This window comes from Callithrix jacchus, chromosome 1 (genome assembly GCF_049354715.1).
Source record: "Callithrix jacchus isolate 240 chromosome 1, calJac240_pri, whole genome shotgun sequence".
In the NCBI taxonomy this organism is placed as follows: Eukaryota; Metazoa; Chordata; class Mammalia; order Primates; family Cebidae; genus Callithrix; species Callithrix jacchus.
This window is the reverse complement of record NC_133502.1, coordinates 170,459,732-170,484,032: the sequence shown is the minus strand read 5'-3', so window position 1 is coordinate 170,484,032 and position 24,301 is coordinate 170,459,732. Positions and strand designations below refer to the sequence as shown.

The following is a 24,301-nucleotide window of genomic DNA, read 5'->3' as shown; positions in this document are numbered from 1 at the left end:
TCTCCACCCAGCCTTTTTCCCTTGCTAGTGAGGAGTTGTGATTCCTTGGAGGAGGAGAGGCATTCTGGTTTTGGCTGTTTTCATCCTTTTTGCACTGGTTTCTTCCTGTCTTTGTGGATTTATCCACCTGTGTTCTTTGTAGCTGGTGACTTTCAAATGGGTCTCTGAGTGGATGTCCTTTTTGTTTATGATGAAGTTATTTCTTTCTGTTTTTTTAGTTTTCCTTCTAACAGTCAGGCCCCTCTGCTGTAGGACTGCTGGAGGCCCACTCCAGAGCCTGCTTGTCTGGTGATCACCTGCAGTGGCTGCAGAACAGTAAGGGTTTCTTCTATCTTTGTCCCAGAAGGATAACCCCCAGATATCAGCCTGAGCTCTCCTTTATGAAGTCTCTCTTTGGATATACGGGGGTCGGGGAGCTGCTTCAGGAGACAGTCTGTCCCTTATAGAAGCTCAAGTGCTGAGCTATGAGCTCCATTGTTCCATTCAGGGCTGCTGGGCAGGTACATTTAAGTCTGCTGCAATGGAACTCATAACAACCTTTTTTTCCCAGGTGCTCTATCCTGGGAAGGTGGGGCTTTATTTATAAGTTCCTGACATACTGCTGCCTTTTTTCAGAGATGCCCTGCCCAGTGAGGAGGTAGCCTGGTCACAGTCTGCCAGCAGAGGCATTGCTGAGTTGCCGTGAGCTCTGCCCAGCTGCTGTGTGAACTTCCTTGCAGTTTTGTTTATAGAGGTATAGTTAGAACTGCCTCGGTAATGGTGGTCTGCCTCAGTAATGGCAGACTGCTTTGGTAGTGGTGGACTGCTTCGGTAATGGCAGGTGCCCTTTGCCCCACAGAGCTTGACTGTCCCGGGTCCGGCTGTGTTTGCTGTGAAACTCTCAGTCCAGAGCGTTTCAGATTGCTGGTCTTTGTGGGGGTGGAACTGGCCAAGCCAGATCACCTGGCTCCTGTTTCAGCCCCCTTTTTTTCAGTTAAACAAGCTGGGATTAGAGGTGTGAGCCACCACACGTGGCCAGAAAAGTTCTTTGTAATGAAATAATATATAATTCAATAAGCAAATACTTTGGCACTATTATACCCTATGACATAACAAAGTGGTCAGATGCTACCACTACCTATAATGAGTAAGTTTAGATATAAGAAAAGCAAGACAATATTTGATTGGTTAATATAGCCTCTCTCTTTAATCTTCCTTCTATTTAACATTTTAAACTGTTTTCCTATATAATCACTGGGTGTTGTATGAATGAATCAAATACTGAGAGCCACAATATCATTAGTGATGTGATGTTTCTGAAATATCAAATAGACTAAAAAACATCCAGAAAAAAAGCAAAGCATAATTTCCCCTCTATTTACATGATTTTTTTTTTTGAGATGGAGTCTCGCTCTGTCACCCAGGCTAGAGAGTGCAATGATGCAATTGCAGCTCACTGCAGCCTTCACCTCCTGGGTTCCAGCAATTCTCCTGCCTCAGCCTCCCAAGTAGCTGCGATTACAGGCAGCCACCACCATGCCCAGCTAATTTTTGTATTTTTATTAGAGATGGGGTTTCATCATGTTGGCCAGGCTGGTCTTGAACTTTTGACCTTAAGTGATCCACTTGCCTTGGCCTCCTAAAGTGCTGGGATTACAGGTGTGAGCCACCACACTTGGCCCTTATTTACATGATTTTTATTTTCTTGGAACATTGTGATGCACAGTTTGAACCCTGTAAAAACACTTTATATGTAACATGGAGTTAGATGCTAGGCTGTCTTCATGTTATATACAGATAGATTCTTCACCCTTATTAAAGTGTGGCAGGACTGCCCAGCTCATGGCTGGCTGGCTGGCACTCCAGGCCTCTGCCCAGTAATACCTTCCATACACTGTGACAATGAAAAACACCCCTGGAAATTTCCAAAACCCTCCCTGGGTGGCAGTACCAGCCCCGCTGAGTACTGTTGTTGGATCCTTATGGATCAGAAGCATTTTCATCTATCTTTGTTGAAAAAATACTGTTATATTGCTGGAGGGCATTTGATTTTTGACACATTCTAGAATTATGTCTAACACTATGGGTTTGCCTGATTCCCACTTTACTTTCTGAATCAGAATGGACCTGATCTGTATCCCTGCCTGGCTGGGGAAGTGACCTGAGTTCACTGCCAAGATAGCTGGGACTTGTGTGCAGAGGGGGCATCAGCAGGAAGGTTTGTGACACAGCACAATGCCACCCTGCAGGCAACCTTATCATAACCCTTGTTCTTCAGAGGGTGTGTAGGATCTTGGAAGCCCTAAGCAGAACGTACAGATGCCTCCATTGTACAGATAAGGAAACTGAGACCCAGAGAGGGAAAGAGACTTGGCTGAGTCACACAGTAAGTCAGACATTAATTAGGCCTTGAGTTGAAGTCAGTACCAACAAATAACTTAGTCTTGGGGACTGGAAAGGACTTGAGAGACCATCCAGGCCACTCCCCTGCTGGGTGAATCCCTTCCACACCCAGACAGATGGTCAGGCTCCAGCCTATACTTAATCATCTTCAGAAATGGGCAGTTTAATATTTCTCAAGGTACTTTGTCACATAATGGGACTGTTCTCATTTTCAAAATATTCTGAGTTGACACCTTTCTCCCTGTGTCTCGTTCTCCTCTCTGTTCTCTCTGGGTGCAGTTTGGCCCTCTTGATCCCATGGGACATGCATGTTCCCTATAGCCCCTATGACAACCCTTTAGAAATGCTAAAATTGGGTTTTCTTCAGTCTCTGCCATTGCACCTGTCACTGAGATTATTGTGACAAAGCAGCCTAATGTGGTTCTTGTCTTTATGGAGCTTTTATTACAGCAGTAAGACAAAGACTACACAAGTGTGAGCAGGTGCACTGAGGCTTGCTGCCCCATGGCCTTCACAGTGTGGTATCACGGAAAGACTTGGGTCCTGGGGCTGGCCAGGCTGCATTTGATTCCATCCATGGTGACATGTGTGGCCTCACAGTACCACTTTCAGTCTATCAAACTCAAATAATGACTTTCTCAGAGGGCATTGGAAAGATGAATAAGAGAGGGTGTTAATAAGAATGCTGTATTGGGAGACCAAGGCAGGTGGATCACCTGAGGGCAGGAGTTTGAGACCAGTCTGTCCAACATGGTGAAACACCATCTCTGCTAAAAAAAAAAAAAAAAATAGCTAGATGTGGTGGTGCATGCCTGTAGTCCCAGCTACCTGGGAGGCTGAGGCAGGAGAATTGTTTGAACCCAGGAGGTGAAGCTTGCAGTGAGCCGAGATCGCACCATTGCACTCCATCCTGGCAACAAGCATGAAACTCAGTCTCAAAAAAAAAAAAAAATTATAGAGTGTTCAGCACCACGATGCTCAATGCTTAGCTTCTTTCTCTTTCCTTCCCCCAGTCTGATATGTTTGGAGCATCTTCCACAAAGGACTTAAAGCTCAGGATAAAATGATTTATCATAGGAAAATCAGCCAGATTTACCTCTGCTGCTCTTAAATTTCACCCTTTGGTTAGATAACCATGAGATACTTTAAACTTTATACAGGCAAAACACAAACAAGGAACCCATGTGTATTTCAATTAAAGTTGAAGGCAAAAAAGTAAATGATCTCACAGATTAAATGTTATAATGTTACACTATATCTTGACTAATGTCACCATTGACTAACATCACCTTATCACCATATCTTATATATTAACATTATAATCAGTCAACATTATTATTCTGAATATGTATGAGTGCCTATTGGCATTCCCCAAGTACATTATAATTTTAAAAGCATTCCCTGACCATGCAAGTCTGGAAAATGCTGGACCAGAGAGGTTTTATGATAATCTCTATTTGACAGATGAAGATATTGATGCTATTGAGTAACACATACCTTGCTCTTTTTTAAACATATTTCTTCTGTGGCTGTTCAGTTGATGGTATTCTATCCTGACATCCTGAAACAGCTGTCCTGTCGAGAGTGTAACATAGCTGTTCTGTCTTTGTGAGTCATAGGTGAGGTTTCTCTAAGCAGGGTGGACTTTGCAATGTGAGTTGGCCGGGAGGCTCGACAGGCTGGGGATCTCTTAAAACTGAGCCTGCAGGGAATCTGGATGTTTTCCCAGGGGATGGGAAAACATTGCCTCTGCCATCTAAGGGCAAACTAAAGAGCGCTGTCATGCTGTGACGAGAGTATCTTGTAAACACAATTATCAAGTTGCGTGCTCTTCTCTGTTTATTTCCCTTCTACTCTCCTTGAGTCATTAATAAAGTCTTAAAAGCTGTGTCAGACCGGGGCGCAGTGGCTCACGCCTATAATCCCAGCACTTTGGGAGGCTGAGGTGGGGGGATCACGAGGTGAGGAGTTCAAGACCTGCCTGGCCAACTTGGTGAAACCCCATCTCTTACTAAAAATACAAAAATTAGTTGGGCATGGTAGCACATTCCCATAGTCCCGGCACTCAGGAGACTGAGGCAGGAGAATTGCTTGAACTGGGACCTGGGAAGTAGAGGTTGCAAGGAGCCAAGATCGCACCACTGCAGTCCAGCCTGGGCTACAGAGCGAGACTCCATCAAAAAAAAAAAAAAAAAAAGCTGTGTCCATGGCTACAGGGACCTAAAGAGTCGGAGCCCAGGTGTTGTCCAGAACATTAAAGGGCATCAACACTTCCCTCCCTGTCCTAAGCCTGTTGTGGTGGTGGTAGCGACTAGTGAAATATCCCCAAAGGGAAAATAAATTTGGGAGGGCATTCGGGGCATCTGTTTCCCCAAAGAGACTTCCAGTGCCCCTCTCTGACTTATTAAGGAAGCAGGGAGGTTTCCTTACAAATGACCGATCACCCAAGTGAAGTAACTGGCCAGAGGTCAGGAAGTGGGTGCCAGGCTAACATTTCCTGTGAGGGGGCTTAGCCCAAGGTCTTGTTGTCCGTGGCCACGTGATGCCATTGAATGAAAGGTGGGAAACAGGCAGTGTTGATTTAAGGAAACGTGCCTTCTGTAGCTGGCCTAAGGTGGCACAGTAGGAGTTCCTTTGTAAAAATTGAGCTCAGCTTGGCTTCCAACCAGCATGCTCATTTGGAACACCCCAGACCTTCAGGGTGATCAAAGGCATGTACAAGTAATTCCTTACATGTCAACACTTTCATGCTTCTCCTTGAAATTTAAACCAGCAGTTGAAATCCAGAGGCTTGCAGGAGATCCTGTTCTCACTCTCGTGGTGTAAATGATCAGGCTGAGCGTCCGGTTCCTGGGTTGGGGCAGCCAAGTGCCCCAACCAGGCTCTCTGAGTGGCTGGGTGTGTGTTTAAAATGATCCTCCTGGTGTGTCGGTTTCCAGCCAGTTTTCTTTAGAGGTCAGCACTGTTGCCCAGAAGCACCAGCTCTGCACTGCTGTCTTTGCCCACCCTCCACTTGTGAACCTGACCCAAGCACAGGCTGTGCTGCTGGGACTTAGGGCTAGTGTCCACCTTGGCGAGCTTGGCCCCTGACGTTGGCTCAGCTTCCGTGTCCCGCCGGCTCTTGCTCTTCATGATTCCCACCCCCAGCCTTTTGGCTCACCACCTCCTGTGTGACTGGCAGATCGCCTGGCTTCACTCAATCTCAATCCTTATTTGTAACATTATTAAAAACAGTGTTGCAGCTGGGTGCAGTGGCTCACACCTGTAATCCCAGTACTTTGGGAGGCTTAGGCCGATCACTTAAGGTCAGGAGTTCGAGACCAGCCTGGCCAACATGGGGAAACCCCATCTCTACTAAAAATACAAAAATTGGCCAGGCATGGTGGTAGTCTGTCATCCCAGCTACTCAGGAGGCTGAGGCAGGAGAATTGCTTGAGCAAGATTCTGTCTCAAGAAAAAAAACAAAAAGTATTGCACACACATGCACACAAACAACATACCAAAGAAGAAAACAAAATGAAACCCAGAAAAGAAAAAAAAACCAGTATTGTAGATTTCTCATAGCTTAGCTGTGGAGATAAACTGAAATAACTATTGTAAGGCATATCATAGGTGCCATAAATGGTAGTTGTTATAATTGTGTGTTATTAATAACATTTTAAAGTATTACCAGAAAGGGGTCCCAATCCAGACCCCAAGAGGGGGTTCTTAGATCTTGTGCAAGAAAGAATTCAGGGCAAGTTCGTAGAATAAAGTGAAAGCAAGTTTATTACGAAAGTAGACAAATAAAAGAATGGCTACTGCATAGACAGAGCAGCCCTGATGGCTGCTGGTTGCCCATTTTATGGTTGTTTCTTGATTACATGATAAACAAAGGGTGGATTAGCCATGCCTCCCCTTTTTAGACCCTATAGGGTAACTTCCTGATGTTGCCATGACATTTGTGAAGTGTCATGGCGCTGGTGGGAGTGTAGCAGTGAGGCCGACCAGAGGTCATTCTTGTCGCCATCTTGGTCATGGTTGGTTTCAGTTGGCTTCTTTACTGCAAGCTGTCTTATCAGCAAGGTCTTTCTGACCTGTCCTTGTGTTGACCTCCTATCTCATCCTGTGAGATGACTTCACCTTCTAGGAATGCAGCCTAGTAGGTTTTAGCCTCATTTTACCCAGATCCTATTCAAGATGGAGTTGCTCTAGTTCCAATGCCTCTGATGAAAGTATTAAGATATATGAATACTCTAAGTAATATACTTAGGGCTGTGAGCATTCCTCTGGGAAGTGATATATGGACTTGAAGATGATATAATTTAGCGGAAAAAGTGTGGCCTTTGGAAATTTGAACACACACCCATGTTCAGATCCTGGCTCCCCAGGGTATAAAATGTGTGACCTTGAGGAAATAAATTACCCTTTAAATCTCAGTTTCCTTGCCTGTTTTGGGGGTGGGTGGGTAATAATAGCGGTATTAGGTTGAATCACTTGCAAATGTGTATGTTGTGGGGTAGTGTGTGTGTGTAGCTGGGTTTGACTTATAAAAATGACGGTTTAATGTGGCTCACCCTTTAATGCCTATCTCACAGGGTTGCTTATTAGAATGGAAAATAATGTATGAGCAGTGCCCAGCACAGAGCCTGTACTGCAGTCTATCAGGTCACCTAGGAAGCTATTGCAGCAATTCACGTGAGAAATGCTGAGATGATTGAGGGACTGTAAGGTGTATTCAGATGTAGAAATATCAATTTGGTGACTGGGTGGGGGTGGGTGACATGGGAGACCCAAGAGAGGTATGCTCCAGAGATAGAGTGGGAAGTTATTTGCTTTCGGGGCATACTTTAACCAGAGTCCAGGGAGTGCTTGGAATCACTCAGGATTAGTGTTCGAAGGAATGTCACCTGTGATCCTGGATAGAACATGACAGCATTGAACCAAATGAGACAGAGGCAGGTTCCCATAAGCATTTGCTGAGTCCCCCACCATTAATGCTCTTCCTGTGCTAGCTGGGGACAGAGAGGGCAGGAAAATTGAGGGATGAAGGCAATATTGCCCCTGCCTTCAAGGACTTAGCAGTGAGTATAGTTAACTCTGCTTCTTTTTTTGTAGAGTCTTGGAATATGGGAAAAAACCTCCAGTTACAAAGTCTAAAAATAAAAATTCTGGGTCAGATACAGTGTGGCTCATGCCCATAATCCCAGCACTTTGGGACGCTGAGGCAGGAGGACTGCTTGAGCCCAGGAGTTCGAGACCAGCCTGGGCAACAGAGCAAGACCCTGTCTCTAAAAAACAATAAAAAAAAACAAATAAACAAGTCAATGAAAATGCTATAACCTATCTTGTAGGATTAGATCTCATATATACATACTGACGTACCTAGTGCAGTGCCTGGCACTGATCAGTACTGCAAATTGCTCAATACTGCAATTGCTCAATACTGCTAGTTTAGCCAAAGAGCACTGGGAGGGAGGGCACTTTGAGTGCTGCAAAATAAGACACTGATATTTTTGCATTATATAAAAAAAGGTTTAGGCCGGTTGCAGTGGCTCAGGCATGTAATCCTAGCACTCTGGGAGGCCATGGCGGGCGGATCACGAGATCAGGAGTTTGAGACCAGCCTGGTCAACATGGTGAAACCCTCGTCTCTACTAAAAATACAAAAATTAGCTGGGTGTGGTGGTAGGTGCCTGTAATCCCAGCTACTCGGAAGGCACAATTATCACTTGAACCTGGAAGGTGGAGGTTGCAGTGAGCCGAGATCACACCACTGCACTCCAGCCTGGGCGACAGAGACTTTGTCTCAAAAAAAAAAAAAAAAAGAAAAGTTTAATGTGTAAATTATGGCAGGAATGCAAAGGACGTAGGACTGTGGTGTGGGGAAGGAAGAAAAGCTCGGCCCAGTGATCCGAAGCGCCTTTGACTAGAACCAGTTGTATTCATTCAGAAGTGAGCTGAAGATTATTTAGCCAGTTCATTAGCAAGAAATCCTCACTATCGAAAAAACGATTTTAGCTGCAAGGGGAGCTTACTCAGCAGTGGAGTGTTATGTTCCAGGTGGGCTCAGCTGTGATGCTTTCTGGGCTCTCAGTAGGAGACTTGGGGGAGGAGAATAAGGCTGTGGGCCAGGGAGATGAGGCAGGCTATGGGCCGGACTCTGAAGGGGTGGACCCCAGGAGTTGGGAAATGAGAGGCTGACACCCAGGTGGACCCAGGAAATAGCCGAGGATCAGGAGACAGGTCCCAGTCACCCCAGGGTGAGCACTGGAGGATAGGTAGGCAGGCACTGAGACTCTGGCCAAGTAGATTGGGATGAGCCTCACCTGGAAATCTGGTAGCCTAGGAGGATGACCAGGAAACCAAGGCAGACTAAGACAAATAAGATGAAATACTAAAAATAGCACCACAAGAGGGAATAAGTCTACAGCAAGGAAGTGGCTGAGCTGAGATCCGAACCCAGGCCTGTCTGACTCCAAAGCCCACTCCCTCTCTGCCGCTGTTCCTCGCAGACATCGTGTGTGGACTCAGTGGAGGTAAAGGGAAACTGCATTCTGAGGGCCCCCAGGCATGCCAGGGTCACCCAGGACCCTTAGGAAGCTAGGCTTTAGGCCAAGCAAGCCGGGCTTTGGACCCATGTGGTAGGGGAATTAGGTGGGGCCGAACAGAGGCTGGCTGGGACTGCACTGTGGGGAAGAAGTGGGGAGGCCAGGCAAGGCTGGGGTGCCGGGCTGTGTCCTCACTCCCCTCAGCTCCAGTAGTTAGGGGCAGGTTGTAAGAAGGGACCCAAGAGGCATATGGGCAGTCTCACAGTACGACTGGGCCCTTCCTGTTAAACAGGTTTCGATGTCCGAAGCGTGTTCTAGAGGAGCTTTTTGGTTGTTCGCTAATGATGGGTAGATTATAGCCCACGGAAGGCTGCTGGGCTCCAAAAGCAGAGTCCATTAAGTTGCATTGGCAGCAGGCTGGCATTGGGGTAAAACATGCGGAGAGGCTGTTCCTTGCCCCTCGAGCTTCCTGAGCAGAAGCACCAGCTGTCTTGATGAACCGTGTGATGCTGTGTCCACTTCCACAGAGAACTTGAGAACATCTGCAAAGAAAGGGCACCTGAACCCAGGAGGCGGAGGTTGCGGTGACATTGCACTCCAGCCTGGGTAACAAGAGCGAAACTCCGTCTCAAAAAAAAAAAAAAGAAGGGCAGCATGGCCCAGAACTGATGCTTTGGTTCCACCTTCAAGCTAGGTGACTGTAGATTTCTCAATGGACACTGTGGGCCTCAATTTCCTTGTTCTCCGTAGAGTGGAGGGTTGGCAATTACACGGAGTAGTATCTTTGCAGAGCATCAAAATTTATAATAGCAGCAAACAAATGTATTCAGAATGAAAATGAGAGAGAGTACTTATTCCAAGATTTCTTCTGAAAGACCTCTTCAGATACCTGTATTAATTATGGTAGAAAGACCTTAGGGTTGGAAATCAGAAGATTTAATGTGTTATTTAGGTTGGCGCAAAAGTAATTGCAGTTTCCACATACTTCCAATGGCAAAACCACAATTACTTTTGCACCAGCCTAATAGTTCTGGTTGTGCTACTGGCTGTGTGGCCTTGGGCAAGTCTCCTTGCCCTGTGGCCTCAGTTTGTTTGTTTATAAAGTATGTGCATGTGCTTGCACATCTGTACTTGTGTATGCATGTGTGTGCGTGTGTGTGTGCGTGTGTGTGTGTCGTGATAAGTCTTTCCTGGGCCTCGAAGGGCTGGTCAGGAAGATAGGGGGAAGCTCAAGGACTTTGGGAAGGAAAAGATGTCTATAGAGGGTTGCAGGCCAGGAAAGGAACTCCCACGGGACCATAGATGATGGGCAAGAGCTTTACAGGCAAAGACGACGCAGGAGGCTGGTCGTCTCAATGCCTTTACACAGGGAAGCCGGTGTAAAGGCATTGAGGTGAGAAAGAGGACAGGAGGGAAGGGCAGGAGGGAGACTGCCAGGGTGCGCTGGTGCTGGCTGCCAAGGAAGGGAGGACCATCCAGGCCATTCGAGGAGTGCATGCAGGGGTCAGCCCCAACTCCTTGTGGGTAATTGATGCCAGCGCCCCAGTAAACTGAGGATACCTCATCAGTATCCTGAACAGTAGGCTGAACAGGGTTGCTTTCTTTGCTGCTTAGATTTTCTTAACTGGAACTGTTCCAAAGCCAGAGAGTGGTGAAAATGTTTGACCGCACCGTCAAACCGCACGGCCTCCTTTCCACCGTCCTGTGGTTCCGCACTCACCGTGAGCTGAGAGGTCCGTGCAGACACCTGTGTTCCAGTTCAAGGTATGCCCCATCTGAGTTTAGAGTCTGAGTCTCATCCTTGCCAGACAGCAGCTCTTGTTCTTTCTAAGCGTGGGAGAGTCGTTGTATCAGAATTCATTACCTGTCGGAGATATCGGACAACCAGGCCTGGTTCCAATGAACAGTAAAGGGCTTGCGGAATATTATAAAGTCCTACATCAGCTCTGTGGCTGGAATTGTGCAAATAATACTCATTTGATGAAGTGAATTCCTCCTCTCCTTGTCCCCACTTTCCTCCAATGAGACCTGCTCCTCTCCCTGCAGTCCCTAAATCTGTTCATGATACCATCACCCCTCCCCAAATTGCTAAAGCCCCAAACCATGAGCTCACCCATGACCCTTTCCTCTCTCCCCTTTCACAGCTGTCCAGTCACCAGGTGCCCTGATTCTACCTCTTCTCTCAGCTCCCCATTTCAACCCTGTTGTCCCTGCCCCTGCTCAGGCCTTCGGAGCTTTGATAGCCTCGGGACCTCCTGTACCTGGTCTCATTCCTTCCAAACGGCCTTCCTCCTGGGTGCCCTGGTGATGTGGGTGCATGTCACTGGCCAGTTGAAACTCCATCCTTTGCCTGCAGATCAAGTGTAAATACAAGAGTGTTCCATGGTCTGTCCTGCCTGTTCCAGCCTCTGGCTCCCAGGTGCACTCTTCCTCCTCTCTATCCCGTCTCTGGGTAATCTGGCCCATTGCGAGGGCCTTGGCCATCCTGAGGGGCCTGACGACCCCAGATCTCTCTCCCAAGCTCCAGACATACATTTCCCAGGGACCACAAACCTCTCCAGACACATGCCCTCCAGGGTCCTCTGTCCAGCTCATCATCTTCCCCCTGCCTTCCCCCAACCTTTCCTTCTCCCCTTACTGTTTTTTGTTTGTTTTTGAGATGGAGTCTCACTCGGTTGCTCAGGCTGGATTGCGATAGCATAATCTCTGCTCACTGCAACTTCTGCCTCAGCCTCCTGAGTAGCTGGGATTACAGGCACGTGCTACCACGGCTGGGTAATTTTTTTGTATTTTTAGTAGACATGGGGTTTCACCATGTTGGCCAGGATGGTCTCAATCTCCTGACCTCATGATCCGCCTGCCTCAGCCTCTCAAAGTGCCAGGATTACAGGCATGAGCCACCGCGCCCAGCCTCCTCCTACCCTTATATTCCCTGTGACTCCCTAGACATCGGGCAGTGATCCTGTATGCTTCTGTCTCCCTCTTCCAGGCACTCAGCTTTGTTGATTTTAGTTCCAAAATATTCCCAAACCTCTCTCCTTCTCTCTGACTTCACTGCCAGCCTCAGTTTAGGCTTTTCCTCTCTGACCCAGACCATCCACCCCCTTGGGTACATTTTCTATGTGACAGCCTAAGGCATCTTCCCATAGTCCACATCTAATTAAGTTGCCTTCTTCTCAAAACCTTTCAAAGAGTCTCCATCATTTTAGGACATTGCTCAAATTCCCTAAAACAATATTCGAGGGCCTTCCCTATGAGGCCATTACCTCCTAGCTAGGCTTGATCTTCCTCCATCCCTTTTTCTTATACATCCCTCATTCATTCCGGCATGGGCTCTGGAATCTGCCTGCCTGGGTTCGAATCCTGGCATTGTGACCTATTGGCTGTGTAACCTTTGACAAGTTATTTGACATCTCTGGGCCTCCCTCTCCTTATCTGTACAATAGGATTGTTGTGAGGATTAAATGAGATAATACCTCCAAAGTGCTTAGAACAGTGCCTGACCCATTAGAAGCACTCAATAAGTATATGCTAATATTATTATTATTGGTGGTGGTGGTGTTATCTGGAACCTGCCAATCTCACTAGTGGGGTTTCCATGTGCACACCCTTCCACCCACTTTTTGTTCTCTTGCCATCGGAACATCAGCAGTTTCCCAGAAGTGTCCTGCCTGCTCCTGCCTTCATCACCCACCACTGGAGCAGCACGTCGTCTGCTCAAGTTCTTCCTCTCCACCTCCCTGCTCTATCCCCCACTCTGCCCCAACAGGCCATTCTTGCCCTTTCCATCTGACCCTAGGTGACCTCACTGCAGACTGCCTTCCGTCTTAACCAAACTCAAAAATTGCCTTCAACATTGAGGTAGGAATTTGTCCTAGGTACCAGGCTTATATCCCTAAGGCTAGCAGGGGCTGGCCCTGCCTCCTGTCTGGCGTGCATTGTGTGACATTGATTTTGTCTACCAGAGGCTTGTTTTTGCCTGAGATCTGCAGCGTGTGCCTGTGACAACAAAGGTCTGAGTTGCTAAGATTAGATGCAAATCCACCTGAGTGACAAAGGGCTGCCCTAACTGGGTTTGACTTCCCTGGTATTGCAGACACACAGTATTTCTTCAGAAATTGGCCTCTTACCTGCCCCTCACTGCTAATAATGTTTTGGGGCTTGATATTCCAGTTGCTGAATTTCTCCCTCCAAATATTTTTGCTTGCTTCCTCCAAATGCGCTGCTGATTTCCTCAAATGCATCATCAATCTCAGATCCAAATCTCCTCCTCTTATAGATCATCCCAATGTGCTGATCCTAACAGCACAGTGGGAACTCTCCAGCATGGTGAATGCCACTTGTGTGTTTGTAACGCAGCCCTCAACTGTGGTGATGTCGAGATGTATCATGGTTCAGCACTTGCTCTCTGGCAGAAGCCAGGGACCTTAGTGTGACCCCTTTATTTTATAGGTGAGTACAACAAAGCCCAGAAAGTTAGGTGACTTTCTCGAGGCCACACAGTTAGAAATAATTGGGACTAAAATCCAGGTTTTCTGTTTTTCACTGTGGTACTATTTCTAACTTACCAAAAGCTATGACTTAAAAAACCTAAAAATTGACTAGGCACGGTGGCTCACACCTGTAATCCCAGCACTTTGGGGGGCTGAGGCAGGTGAATCATTTGAGGTCAGGAGTTCAAGACCAGCCTGGCCAAAATGGCGAAACCCTGTCTCTACGTGGTAGTGTGTATCTGTAATCCTGGCTACTCAGGAGGCTGAGGCAGGAGAATCGCTTGCATCCAGGAGGCAGAGGTTGCAGTGAGCCAAGATCGCACCACTGCCTTCCATTCTGGGAAACAGAGTTAAGACTCAGTCTCAAAAAAAAAAATAATAAATAAATCAAAATTAATTTTAAGATTGTGGTAAAATATAAATGACAAATTTTATCAGATTAACCATTTTTAAATGTGCATCGCATGTACATTAAGTATACAGTGGCATTAAGTATATTCACATTTTTGTGTAACCATCATCTGTCCATCTCCAGAATTTTTTTCATTTTGCAAAACTGCAGCTTTGTACCCATTAAACATTAACTCACCATTCCCTCCAACCCCAACCCCTGGAAAACACCATTGTAATCTCTGTCTCTGAATTTGACTGCTCCAGGCACCTCATGTAAGTACACTCTTACAGTATTTGTCTTTTGGGGTCCAGTTTATTTCACTTAGCATAATATCCTCAGAATACACTCATTTTGTGCCATGTGTGAGAATTTTCTTCCTTCTTAAGGCTGAATAATATTTCATTTGTAGTGGTGTTTCTTTAAGACCATTTTAATATCTTAATAGAATATCGTACTGCTCTGTAGTATTGGAATTTTGAACCGAGGGACTTTCCCAGTAGCGTTTTCTAAATGCCCACTAGGGGGCAGTAAAAACCATATAAATTTTTCTATAGGCCAAAGAAGTGCCAGGCAATTAGGCCACTACCTCCTCTGTATCTCTTTCAGCCATCTGTGTATACAGTTACAAGGTAATGGATTTCAGGTCCAACAGAGGCTTTGGATAAAACTAGAGATACCATCAGTCGTAGCCTAAGTGCAAGTCTTCCTCACACTCTGGCTAACATCTGCGCAGAATACTTCATTGAATATGTTGGTTTCAGATGGTATCTTAATTTAATTCACTTAGTCCGGTGATTCTCAGACAGAGTGCACATCAGAATCACCTGTGGTGATTTTTTCAAAATACATATGACCAGGTCTCATCCCAGATCGATTAAATCAGAATTGCTGAGGCTGGGGCTGAGGTATATGGATTATATTTTCATTCTGGTCCATCACTTCTTTTTAAGAGCCAATATGTGACCTTTTAACTTTAATAACTGCTGGGAAAGGGTCATTTTTGAATAAATCTCAGAGAAAAGTAAATATGAATTATGAAAAATGTTTCTCTTTTTAGGGTAGCAGTGGCAGAAGGGTCTCGTGGCTACAGGAACCACGTTCTGAACAATTGTGAGGGTTTCCTATAGATCACACCTGTGCTTTAACAAGCCAGGCACCCAGATAGAAGATTGGAAACTGGGGCAGTCTGGCCAACTCAGGATCTACAGATACAGTTCCTGGATGGCCATACTCAGGGCCAAAATCTTTAGGGTGAGGCCAGAGCACAGACATCAGTACTGTCTGATATATTAGGAGGAACTTTCCTATAGTAAGAAGAGGAAAAAGACATCTTCAGTTTTATCTTAGAGGTGAAAATGGCACCATGAACTTGAGGTGGGGTCAGGAGACCTAGGTTCTCATCCTGACCATCCTCCTAGCCAGCTATGAGACCCAAGGGAAGTCATGTCGCCTTTCTGAGCCTCAGTTTTCCCCATGAATTTTGAGAGCACTGGGTGATGTTGATCTCCGAGGATTCTTCAAGTTCTAAAATTTCAATGACTCTATGAGTTTTAATCATCTTGATTTGTATGGCACTATTTTGGCAAAGAGCAGAAGTAGTATTCAGGGATCCAGTGAGTGACTGAGACTATTGACCATGTAGTTTAATTTATTTAAGGCATATACATGGAATTCAAAGGAAAAAATATTGCTCTGGATAATCTATTGAACTGTTAGTGTCTTCGGCATAGCAAAAGCTTTCCAGAGGGAAAATTTCCCATCAGTGCAAACCTGACATTTTTCACTTCCTGATCCATAGCTGCCATTTGTCCAGCATGCTTATACTTACTGTAAAGGGCCGAGTGTACGAATGCTTTGGATGAATATTAAGTAACTACATAAACATCAAGGTCACAGTTGCAAGAAAGCCTCAGTGGAAGGCCCTGGGAGGCTTGCATTGATCTCTTGTGAAGTTCCATTCTTGAATCCTGCTGACAGGGGCAAACAATTGATGTGGACCATTATTAAGGCTTTAAGTGTTTCTCCATTGTTAAAGATCTTTTACAAGCCTGGAATAACTGATAGTGCCCAAGGAATTGGCATAAGCTTCATTTAGAAATATAGGCTGGTCAAAGAGATAAGTGCAACCGAGAGTGCAGTTGTCCTGGGTTGGGCTTACACAGCAAAGGTGGAGGGCTGAGAGGAGTCCCTCACTGGGGCACCAACTCAGCCTGCCAGGCACTGCTCTCAAATTTCAGAGGGAAACTTTCACGCAAGAAGCTACAGAGAGGATGGCTCCCTCTTTGAAATCCGTCCTTACATTTCCTCCAGCTTCTCTCTCCTGGTGAAAACCTCCTCTCCTGCCATTTCAGTCCATCCACTCTCCATAGCTGCAGGAAGCATCTCACCAGCATCGGGGGCAATGGGGTGAGGATGAATTATGCAGAACCACAGGTCCAGACCGACTATCTGGATGGTCAGTTGCCCAGATAGTTAGTTATGTGAGTGTTCTGCTGACCTGGAGCTGGGAGGAGAGCAAATACTACAGACGACAGGATCTTGTTTCAAAAAGATCTCAACAGATGGAAGGACTGGTCAGGTCTACCAGATGAACTTAAGAAGGGGCGTAAACATGAAACGGACATTTCCTGTGCACTAGCTCTGTATTTGGTATTGCACTTGGTCCTTTGCACGTTTTAGTTTATTTCATCCTTACAATGACCCAATGAGAGTAGGAGTCTATATCTCCATTTTTAAAGTGAGGAAACCAAGACATTGTGGGATAGAGGAAGGTCTGAGGGCTCTAATCATCAATCTAGATTCTGATCCCAATTCTAACCTCATTAGCTGGCAAATCACTTCATCTTCTTTTATTTTTATTTTTCTTTGAGACAACGTTATGCTCTTGTTGCCCAGGCTGGAGTGCAGTGGTGCAATCTCTGCTTACTGCAACCTCCGCCTCCTGGGTTCAAGCGATTCTCCTGCCTCAGCCTCCAGAGTAGCTGGGATTACAGGTGCCTGCCACCACACCCGGCTAATTTTTTGTATTTTTAGTAGAGATGGGATTTCACCATGTTGGGCAGGCTGGTCTCGAACCCCTGACCTCAGGTGATTCACCTGCCTTGGCCTCCCAAAGTGCTGGGATTACAGGCGTGAGCCACTGCACCTGGTCAAGCCACTTCATCTTCTAAGAAGAGCGACAACCAGGCTTTGGACTGTCTTTTATTTGTCAGATTCTAGGTACTTAGCCTCTTGCATTTATTATTGCATTTAATTCTCAAAACAACCTTACTTCTATTTCATAGATGGAAAGGGTGTAGATAACTTAAGTCACTTGCCCAAGGCCCAGGATAAGGAGCAGGGCCAGTGTCTAAGCCCAGGCCATCTGACTCCAACACCCGTGCTCTTAGCAACTGCTGTACCCTATCTGTTCCTGACATGAAAAGGCACGACCATATTTCTGGTGAGGGTTAGATGAGCTAATTAGGTAAGCGCCTGATATAGTGTTCACGGGAGCTCATAAATGATATTAGCTCACCATCATTATTATTCTCAGTGCTATTATGGCCCGTTCAAGGTGGAAGCTAATAACTGGCAAAACAGGATTCAAACCCAGGTCTTGTGACTGCCAATCCACTTCACAAGAGAGCTCTGTCTCACTCTGGAGTACAAGACGGGGGCCAATCCTGATGTCACGATCTCAGTACCTTGTGCAGTGTAGTCTCCATGGAAGATGCTCAGCACATGGTCAGATCGGCAGGGACCATCTTGTCACTCATTCACCACACATTTGCCAAGGCCTTGCTCTGTGCTAGGGATCCAGAGGGAAAAGAATATAATGTCAGCCATCCTTTTTTCCCCCTTTCAGGTTCGAATGGTGAAAGATGGTGACCCTTCCTGGAAGCCCACTTTTATCGTGAAACCTGATGGTGGTTGTCAGGGTGACGGAATCTACCTCATTAAAGACCCCAGTGACATCCGCCTGGCAGGGACCCTCCAGAGCAGGCCGGCGGTGGTCCAGGAGTACATCTGCAAACCTCTCCTTATCGACAAGCTCAAGTTTGATATTCGTCTGTATGTCTTACTCAAGTCCTTAGACCCCTTAGAGATTTATATAGCCAAAGACGGACTCTCCAGGTTTTGTACTGAGCCATATCAGGAGCCCACCCCCAAAAACCTGCACCACATTTTTATGCACTTAACCAACTATTCCCTGAACATCCACAGCAGCAACTTTGTCCATTCAGACAGTGCTAGCACAGGCAGCAAAAGGACTTTTTCCAGCATCCTTTGTAGACTGTCTTCCAAAGGCGTTGACATCAAGAAGGTCTGGTCTGACATCATCTCCCTCGTGATAAAGACTGTCATCGCGCTGACTCCAGAGCTCAGGGTCTTCTACCAGTCGGACATCCCCACAGGGAGGCCAGGCCCCACGTGCTTCCAGGTAACCAGTTCTCAGCCTGCATTTCAGCCTTGAGCAGCCTCAAATGGGCTCTCTGGCTTTGTGTGGGATGAGTGATGGGGTGGGGTGGCCAGAGGAGGGGATAGGAGCGGTGGTGCTGTGGGCTTTGGTGTTAAACCTGGGCCCAACTTCCAGCTTTTGGTTTGCTAGCTGTGTGATTTGGGGCAAGCTGCTTCCCTCTGTTACCTGTAAAAGGAAATGAAGAATACCTACCTTAAAAAGTTTTTGTAAGAATTAAATGAGATAACATATATAAAGCAGAGTTTTACATTCATTCATTTACTCATTCATTCATTACTTACTCATTCCACAACTTTTGCCACATGCTTAGTAGGGGTCAGGCATTGTCCCGGGTTCTATTGAGAAAGTAAGTCAGGACCCTGCCGGCTGACATATAGTGTGTTTTGAGAGATGTATAATTTAAAAAGCAATAATTATAAAGGGTTACAAGTGCTAGAATAGAATAGGAAACATCTGAGGTGCTTGAGATGGTGGAGCCATGTTACATTCTCTGGGCAGGAGTGGCATGGTCAGGGAAGGCTTCCCAGAAGAAATGACAGTCAAACTGGAACCTGGAGTGACAGTTAGTCGGAGGGAGACAAAGGGATCCAGGTGGAACCATGCTGTAGCCAGAGAGGTGAGGGGGAAGCATGAGGCGCTGGTGGAGGTTCAGTATGCTTGGTGGGTGGGGTCCAAGGTGGAGATGTCAGGGGAGGTGAGGGAAGGTGAGATGGGAGAGGAAGGTAGGGGGTGGAGAGCCTGGGCATGGAGGGGGGCGGTCCCTGGAGAATTTTAAGCAGGGGAAAGATACACCCAGATTTGCATGTTATAAAGAACAGCATACCTGCAGGGTAGAGAATACACTGAGGCAGGTCTGGAAGTGGGGAGGTCCCTAGGAGACAGTTGCTTTCACAGAAGCTGGAGAGGATGCTGGTTTGGACTGGGAAAGTTGTGGTACAGGTAGGGGGAATAGACAGATTTGGGTGCCAGGGAAGGAGCTAGAAAGGCTCAATTTGGTGACTGAATGAGGCTGGAGAGAGATGACAGATGGTGGCAGTGAGGGCAGGGAGGAACCGAGACTGATGTGCAGGTGGCCTGGGTACTTGTGTGGATGGATAGAGGCCCCTGGAAGAGGATCAGGCTGTTGGGGGATGGTTGGGAGTTGGACCTGAAGTGCTTATGAGGCATCCAAGTGGAGAGATTGAGGTGACAATTGGATATTTGGAGCCTGAAGCTTGGATTTCAGGAGACAGATTTCAGGTTGGGGACAGAGATGGGAACTCATTGGCAAATGGTGACCCAAGAGGGTGACAAGAGGACTGAGAAGACACCTGTGGGCACCACTGTTTAACCAAGGGATAGGCAGAGAAGGGAGAGGGAGCTAGAAAAGGAGGCCAAGAAGGAGTGTCTTGAGATAAATACCAGAGAAAGACCCGAAATGCCAAGGAAGAGGTTCTTGGAGAAGCAGGCAGGGGTTGTCGCATCCAATACTGCTGAGATGCCAGGCAAGGCCAGCACTGAAACTGTCCACTCCATCCACAAGGGGTTGACTGGAGACTTAGAGAGAATTGTCTTCAGCAGAGCAATGGAGCCAGAGTCTGGTGGACTCAGAGTGTGGGAGGGCAGGAAATGAGGAATGAGGCTGGAACCTTCTTAAAGGCCATTCAGCTGTGACAGTGTGGGATGGGGAGATGTGGCATCCAGACACTCCAAAGGCACACATACTTTCCTTCCCCCAGATCAATTTGTGTGGGGAGGAGAAGAAAAGAAGGGACACCTCTGGGACCCTCTCCATCTAATTCTTAAAGTTATTTTGTAGCACTTGATAGATATGAAAAGAGAATACATGGAACATATTTGTAAGCCATGAAGCCAAACAACAAAATGATCATCCCAAACGCTCCTTCCAGCCCAAGACATCCAGCCAGTGTCCCTGCCCAGCTCTGGGGTAAAGACCACCCTGAATTTTATGTTTATTATTTCCTTGCTTTAGAAAATATTTTCATTAGGCGTGACTGTATCCCTAAACAATGTATTGTTTTGTTTTGCTTGTTTTTGAGTTTTATAAAAATGCTGTTATAAAGTATGGAGCCTTCTGCAACATTCTTTTCTGCTACGCGTAAGGTTTCAAAGGTCAACCCATGCTGGTGGTGGTCGTGGGCACCGTCTCATTTGCACTCTTGTAGATTCCATTGTGAACATGCACAATTATTATCAGTTCTTCTGTCAAGGAACATTTGGATTATTTCCAGTTCTCGGCAGGTGGGTAACAGGTCTCTTGGGACAAGAAGGGAGAAGGGAGGGAGTGGGGAAGTGTCTCTAGTGGATGGGGCATTCATTCAACAGCAGAAGAGGAGGCTGGTCCCAAAGTGCAGCCCCAAACCCAGAGAGGCCACCCCAGGGGCTGGGCACCCATCAGCAGGATTTCCGGATGGGCTGGCGGGACCCTTTGGAGGGGAATTCAGGCCAGGATCAGTACCAGGAGGGGGTAATTGTCAACCAGAGATCTGTCCTGAGAAACTTAGACCCCTGGCCTTTGGTTCCCAGGGAGGATGGACAGCTCAGCCATCAGGTAGGTGGTTTAAAATATTAGTAAGAAGAAAAAGGCAGAACTTAGAGGTAGGACCAGAGAAAACAAGTCTTGACCTAAGCCAGCAAAAAGTTAGGGTCAAGGAGTTAAGCTGCAACGTGGACATGTCCAGGGGTCATCCCAGGGTACCATGTGGTCACATCTGTTTGACAGTGACAGCTATTCCAGGAGTATCATGTGGGCCCAGCAGGCAGAGCCAAGCCACAGAGCCCTGGCTTGGACTGAGTGGCAGGGTCGAGGGCCAGGCTGGTTGTTTTGCTACTTGTCTTGCTATGGGTGGGCCACATGGGGCAGCCATCGTTGGGGCCCAAGCTGTGGGGAGCTGGTGGAAGGGGCAGACAGGCAGGGAGCCACTGGTTTGGACAGATCATGTCTAACAGATGGAACCACGGCCTTGGGACCGTCTCCCACTGCTTGACCACACTAAATGCTTCCAGGCCTGGGTGAGAGGAGGAGCACAGTGTGAGAGGCCAGGCGAGAGGAAATGCTCTTCCTCTTCCCAGCTGTGCCAGCTCCAGCACATTTCTTCACCACGCTGAGCCTCTGCTGCTTTCTCTGTAAATCACCTATGCTCACTTCCCTGCCTGCCTTTTATTGTGAAGTAATGTAGGTGACAGCACTTTGACAGGGTATAAGGTGTCAGATATTTGGAATTTCAGATTCCCAGTCGTCAAGGGAGAAAATGGTATCCTTTTCTCCTTGTAGCCCTCTCCAACTTCATTCTTACCACTTGAAAGAACACTTTTCAGCTGGGGTCTCAAATACCAGAGCTGACTTGGAACCACGAGATTTAGGGACCCAGTTAGGTTCTGCCATCGACTTGCTGTGTGTTCTTGTATAAGTCACTTAACTTCTCTGTGCCTCTTCTTCCTTGCCTACCTCACAGCGTTGTTGTCAAATTCCAGTGAGCTAAAGATTATGAATGGCTTTTCAAGCCGTGGTGTTTGGTGCAGATAGAGCATATTGCTTCTTTGCCGTACAGCCTCTCCCGCTCATTGCCTGGCTTGGCCCAGATTGCAGTATTCCAGAACATAAACTCTAGCCAAAGAGATCACATGTATCTTAAACACGTGACGGTGAACCCTTTTCAATCATAGCCATAATAACTACTTGGGAAATTGTGGTGGCCTGAAGCAGTTGTGGGCACTGCTTGGGCTGCGGGCAGGTTTCCTGTAATCTGCTGCTGAGGAACGTGGCTGCCCTGTCATTCCAGCCTGTCCCCTGTCATTGTCTAGGTAGCTCCCAGCGATATATCCTCATGTCAGTCTTCCTGAGGGCACCAGTATGACTCTGGTTTAAACAGCGAGACCTGCCTCAGTGTAGATGAATTATATGGCAGAAATTACACATGCGGAGGAAAGGCTTCCAGCTTAGCTTTCAAGAACGTTCCTTCCCAGTTCCATTGCTTGGTCTGTATCTTCTTTTAGCTCCCTGTGTCTAATTCTCTCCTTGGCCCATGATCCTTTCCCTTAGATGCCTGAAGGAGATGCTATCCCTAAATCCTAAGATGGTTCTCCTCTTTATTCTTTTTTTTAATCTCTCCCTTACCCTTCAGCCCAGTCACCCCAAGGGAAGAAGGCCAAGGAGCAATACAGTGAGAGGTAAAGGGCTTGGATTTGGTTCTTAGATGGCCTGGGTTTGGCCTGGGGTTGGCACCTCTAGTTAGTCGGTTTGGTAAGTTAGCAATCCTTAGCCTCAGTTTCTTTATCTGCATTTAGAGATCATACTCGTACCTCCCCCTCAGAATTATCACAAGCGCAAATAAGAGCAAGGAAGAATATTTAGCACAGCACCTAGCACATAGGAATCAATAAATGACCGTTTTTGTGATTAGTCCATTGTTTGTTTTCTGTAACCACAACAGTTCTCAAATTTGTCTATGATGCCTTGATGTTATAAGAAACCATGAAATATTCACATCTTAAACTTAACGGGAACGCCAGTGTTCCAAGGAGCAGAGTTTGCAAACCATTTCCTTAGCCTGGTATTTGTCACCCTGACCCCGGCCCCAGTCTAGCTTCACTGTACCCGCCCTAAGACTTGCGGTCTTGCAAAACAGATACGATTACTGTCTCAGACATAATTTGTGCTTCCCATTTCTGCCCTTTGGTTCTCTTCTGTCTCAGCTGACCTGGCATGCTCTCTCCCGTTCTCGGTTTCTTAAACGTCAATGCCTTCCAAGGTGCTACTCAAGCCCCACCTCCTAGATAAACCCTTCCTGCAAAAACCACTTCTGATAGTTCAGCTTTTCTTCCTTTCGGCTCTGACACATTCCCTGGGCACTACTGAGATGAGCCCTGAGCTAGCATGGGTGTGTGGTTACGGATAGGACAAGGTCCCTGCTCTGAGGGTGTGCACAGTGTAGTGGGGAGGGCTGGCTCGTGAGAACTGCAGTCCCTCATAAGAAGCCATGAGAGGGTCCCTGTGGGATGCTGGGAGAGCCCAGAAAAGGGAGTCGGTAACTTTGCCTAACCCTGTCAGGTGAGGCTTCCCAGAGGTGGAGTTGCTTAAGCTGGAGCATAAAGCATGCAGAAGGGTTTGCCGAGCAGAATATGAGGGAAGCATACCCTCCTACCTCCCTGGCTGCTTCTCAGCCTCTTGTTCTGGACCTGTCAGTGTTGGAGAGTCTCAGGGCTCAATCCTTTGAAAGGTGTCCCCCTATTCACAATCCCTCCTAGATGATCTCATAGCCTCGTGGCTTTAAGCACTAGCCCTATACTGGTGCCTACAACTGTATTTCCAGTCCTGACCTTTCCTTGAGCTCCAGGTTGGTGTATCCTACTGTCCACTTTAATTTTCTACTTGGATGATTAATAACCATCAAACACTGAACATGTCCAAAGTCAAGCTCCTGACTTCCCTCCCAAACCTACACTGTCGTCTTTACTGTTTCAGTAAATGAATGACATTCAGTCAGTCCAAAAGCCTGAGTCATCCTTCTTTTCTCTGTTTCCCTCCTTCATACCTCCAATCCATAAGAAACTCTTGCAAATATACTTTAAAATATTCCCAAATGTAACCACTTCTAGCCAACTGCACTCTTGCCATCCAAGTCTAGGCAGCCGTCACCTTGCACGTGAATGGCTGTCATGGGCACCTTTGCTGCCTATAGCCTATTTTTCTCACTGTAGCCAAAGAGATGCTTTAAAACATAAGGTAAATCCAGTTACTCTCCTGACTCAAACCCTCCAATAGCTTTTTCATTGCACTTACAATCCCGGCTCCTTCTCATGGTCTACAAGATGCAGCGCCATCTGCCCCTTGTCTATCTGACCTCATCTTCTGCCTCTCTCTCTCACTCATTCCTTGCTGTTCTTCAGAAGTAGCCTTCGTTCTTGCTTTTCCCTCTGCCTGGACTGCTCTTCCCCAGCTATTCAAACATGATTTATTATTATTATTTTTTGACATGGTGTTTCATTCTTGACTCAGGCTGCAGTGCAGCGGCACCATCTCGGCTCACTGCAACCGCCT

At 46.8% G+C, this 24,301-nt stretch overlaps 1 protein-coding gene and 2 long non-coding RNA genes across 7 annotated transcripts in view; 1 reads left to right on the top strand and 2 right to left on the bottom strand.

Annotated features, from left to right (window-relative positions):
* LOC128928236 (uncharacterized) overlaps positions 1-4,124 on the bottom strand; it is a 31,594-nt gene extending 27,470 nt beyond the window's left edge. Inside the window, exon 1 of the long non-coding RNA XR_008473064.2 lies at positions 3,880-4,124. This is a non-coding gene — a long non-coding RNA (uncharacterized LOC128928236). The remainder of the gene's footprint in view (positions 1-3,879) is intronic.
* The window catches only part of TTLL11 (tubulin tyrosine ligase like 11), a 273,689-nt gene that overhangs the window by 92,605 nt on the left and 156,783 nt on the right, over positions 1-24,301 (top strand). For 4 of the 5 annotated variants that reach the window (XM_078375581.1, XM_035256455.3, XM_003732039.6 and 1 more), the window contains one exon: positions 17,647-18,222. The exons of the other annotated variant lie outside the window; for it this stretch is intronic. In XM_078375581.1, the coding sequence (XP_078231707.1) occupies positions 17,653-18,222 (570 nt within the window). In that variant the 5' untranslated portion in view covers positions 17,647-17,652. The remainder of the gene's footprint in view (positions 1-17,646; positions 18,223-24,301) is intronic. 5 annotated transcript variants of the gene reach the window in all.
* On the bottom strand, positions 4,185-12,249 carry LOC118144237 (uncharacterized). The gene is made up of 4 exons (XR_004728832.3): positions 12,179-12,249; positions 11,174-11,262; positions 10,633-10,776; positions 4,185-9,454 (listed from the first exon to the last, which is right to left on the bottom strand). It is a non-coding gene; the product is annotated as an uncharacterized LOC118144237 (long non-coding RNA).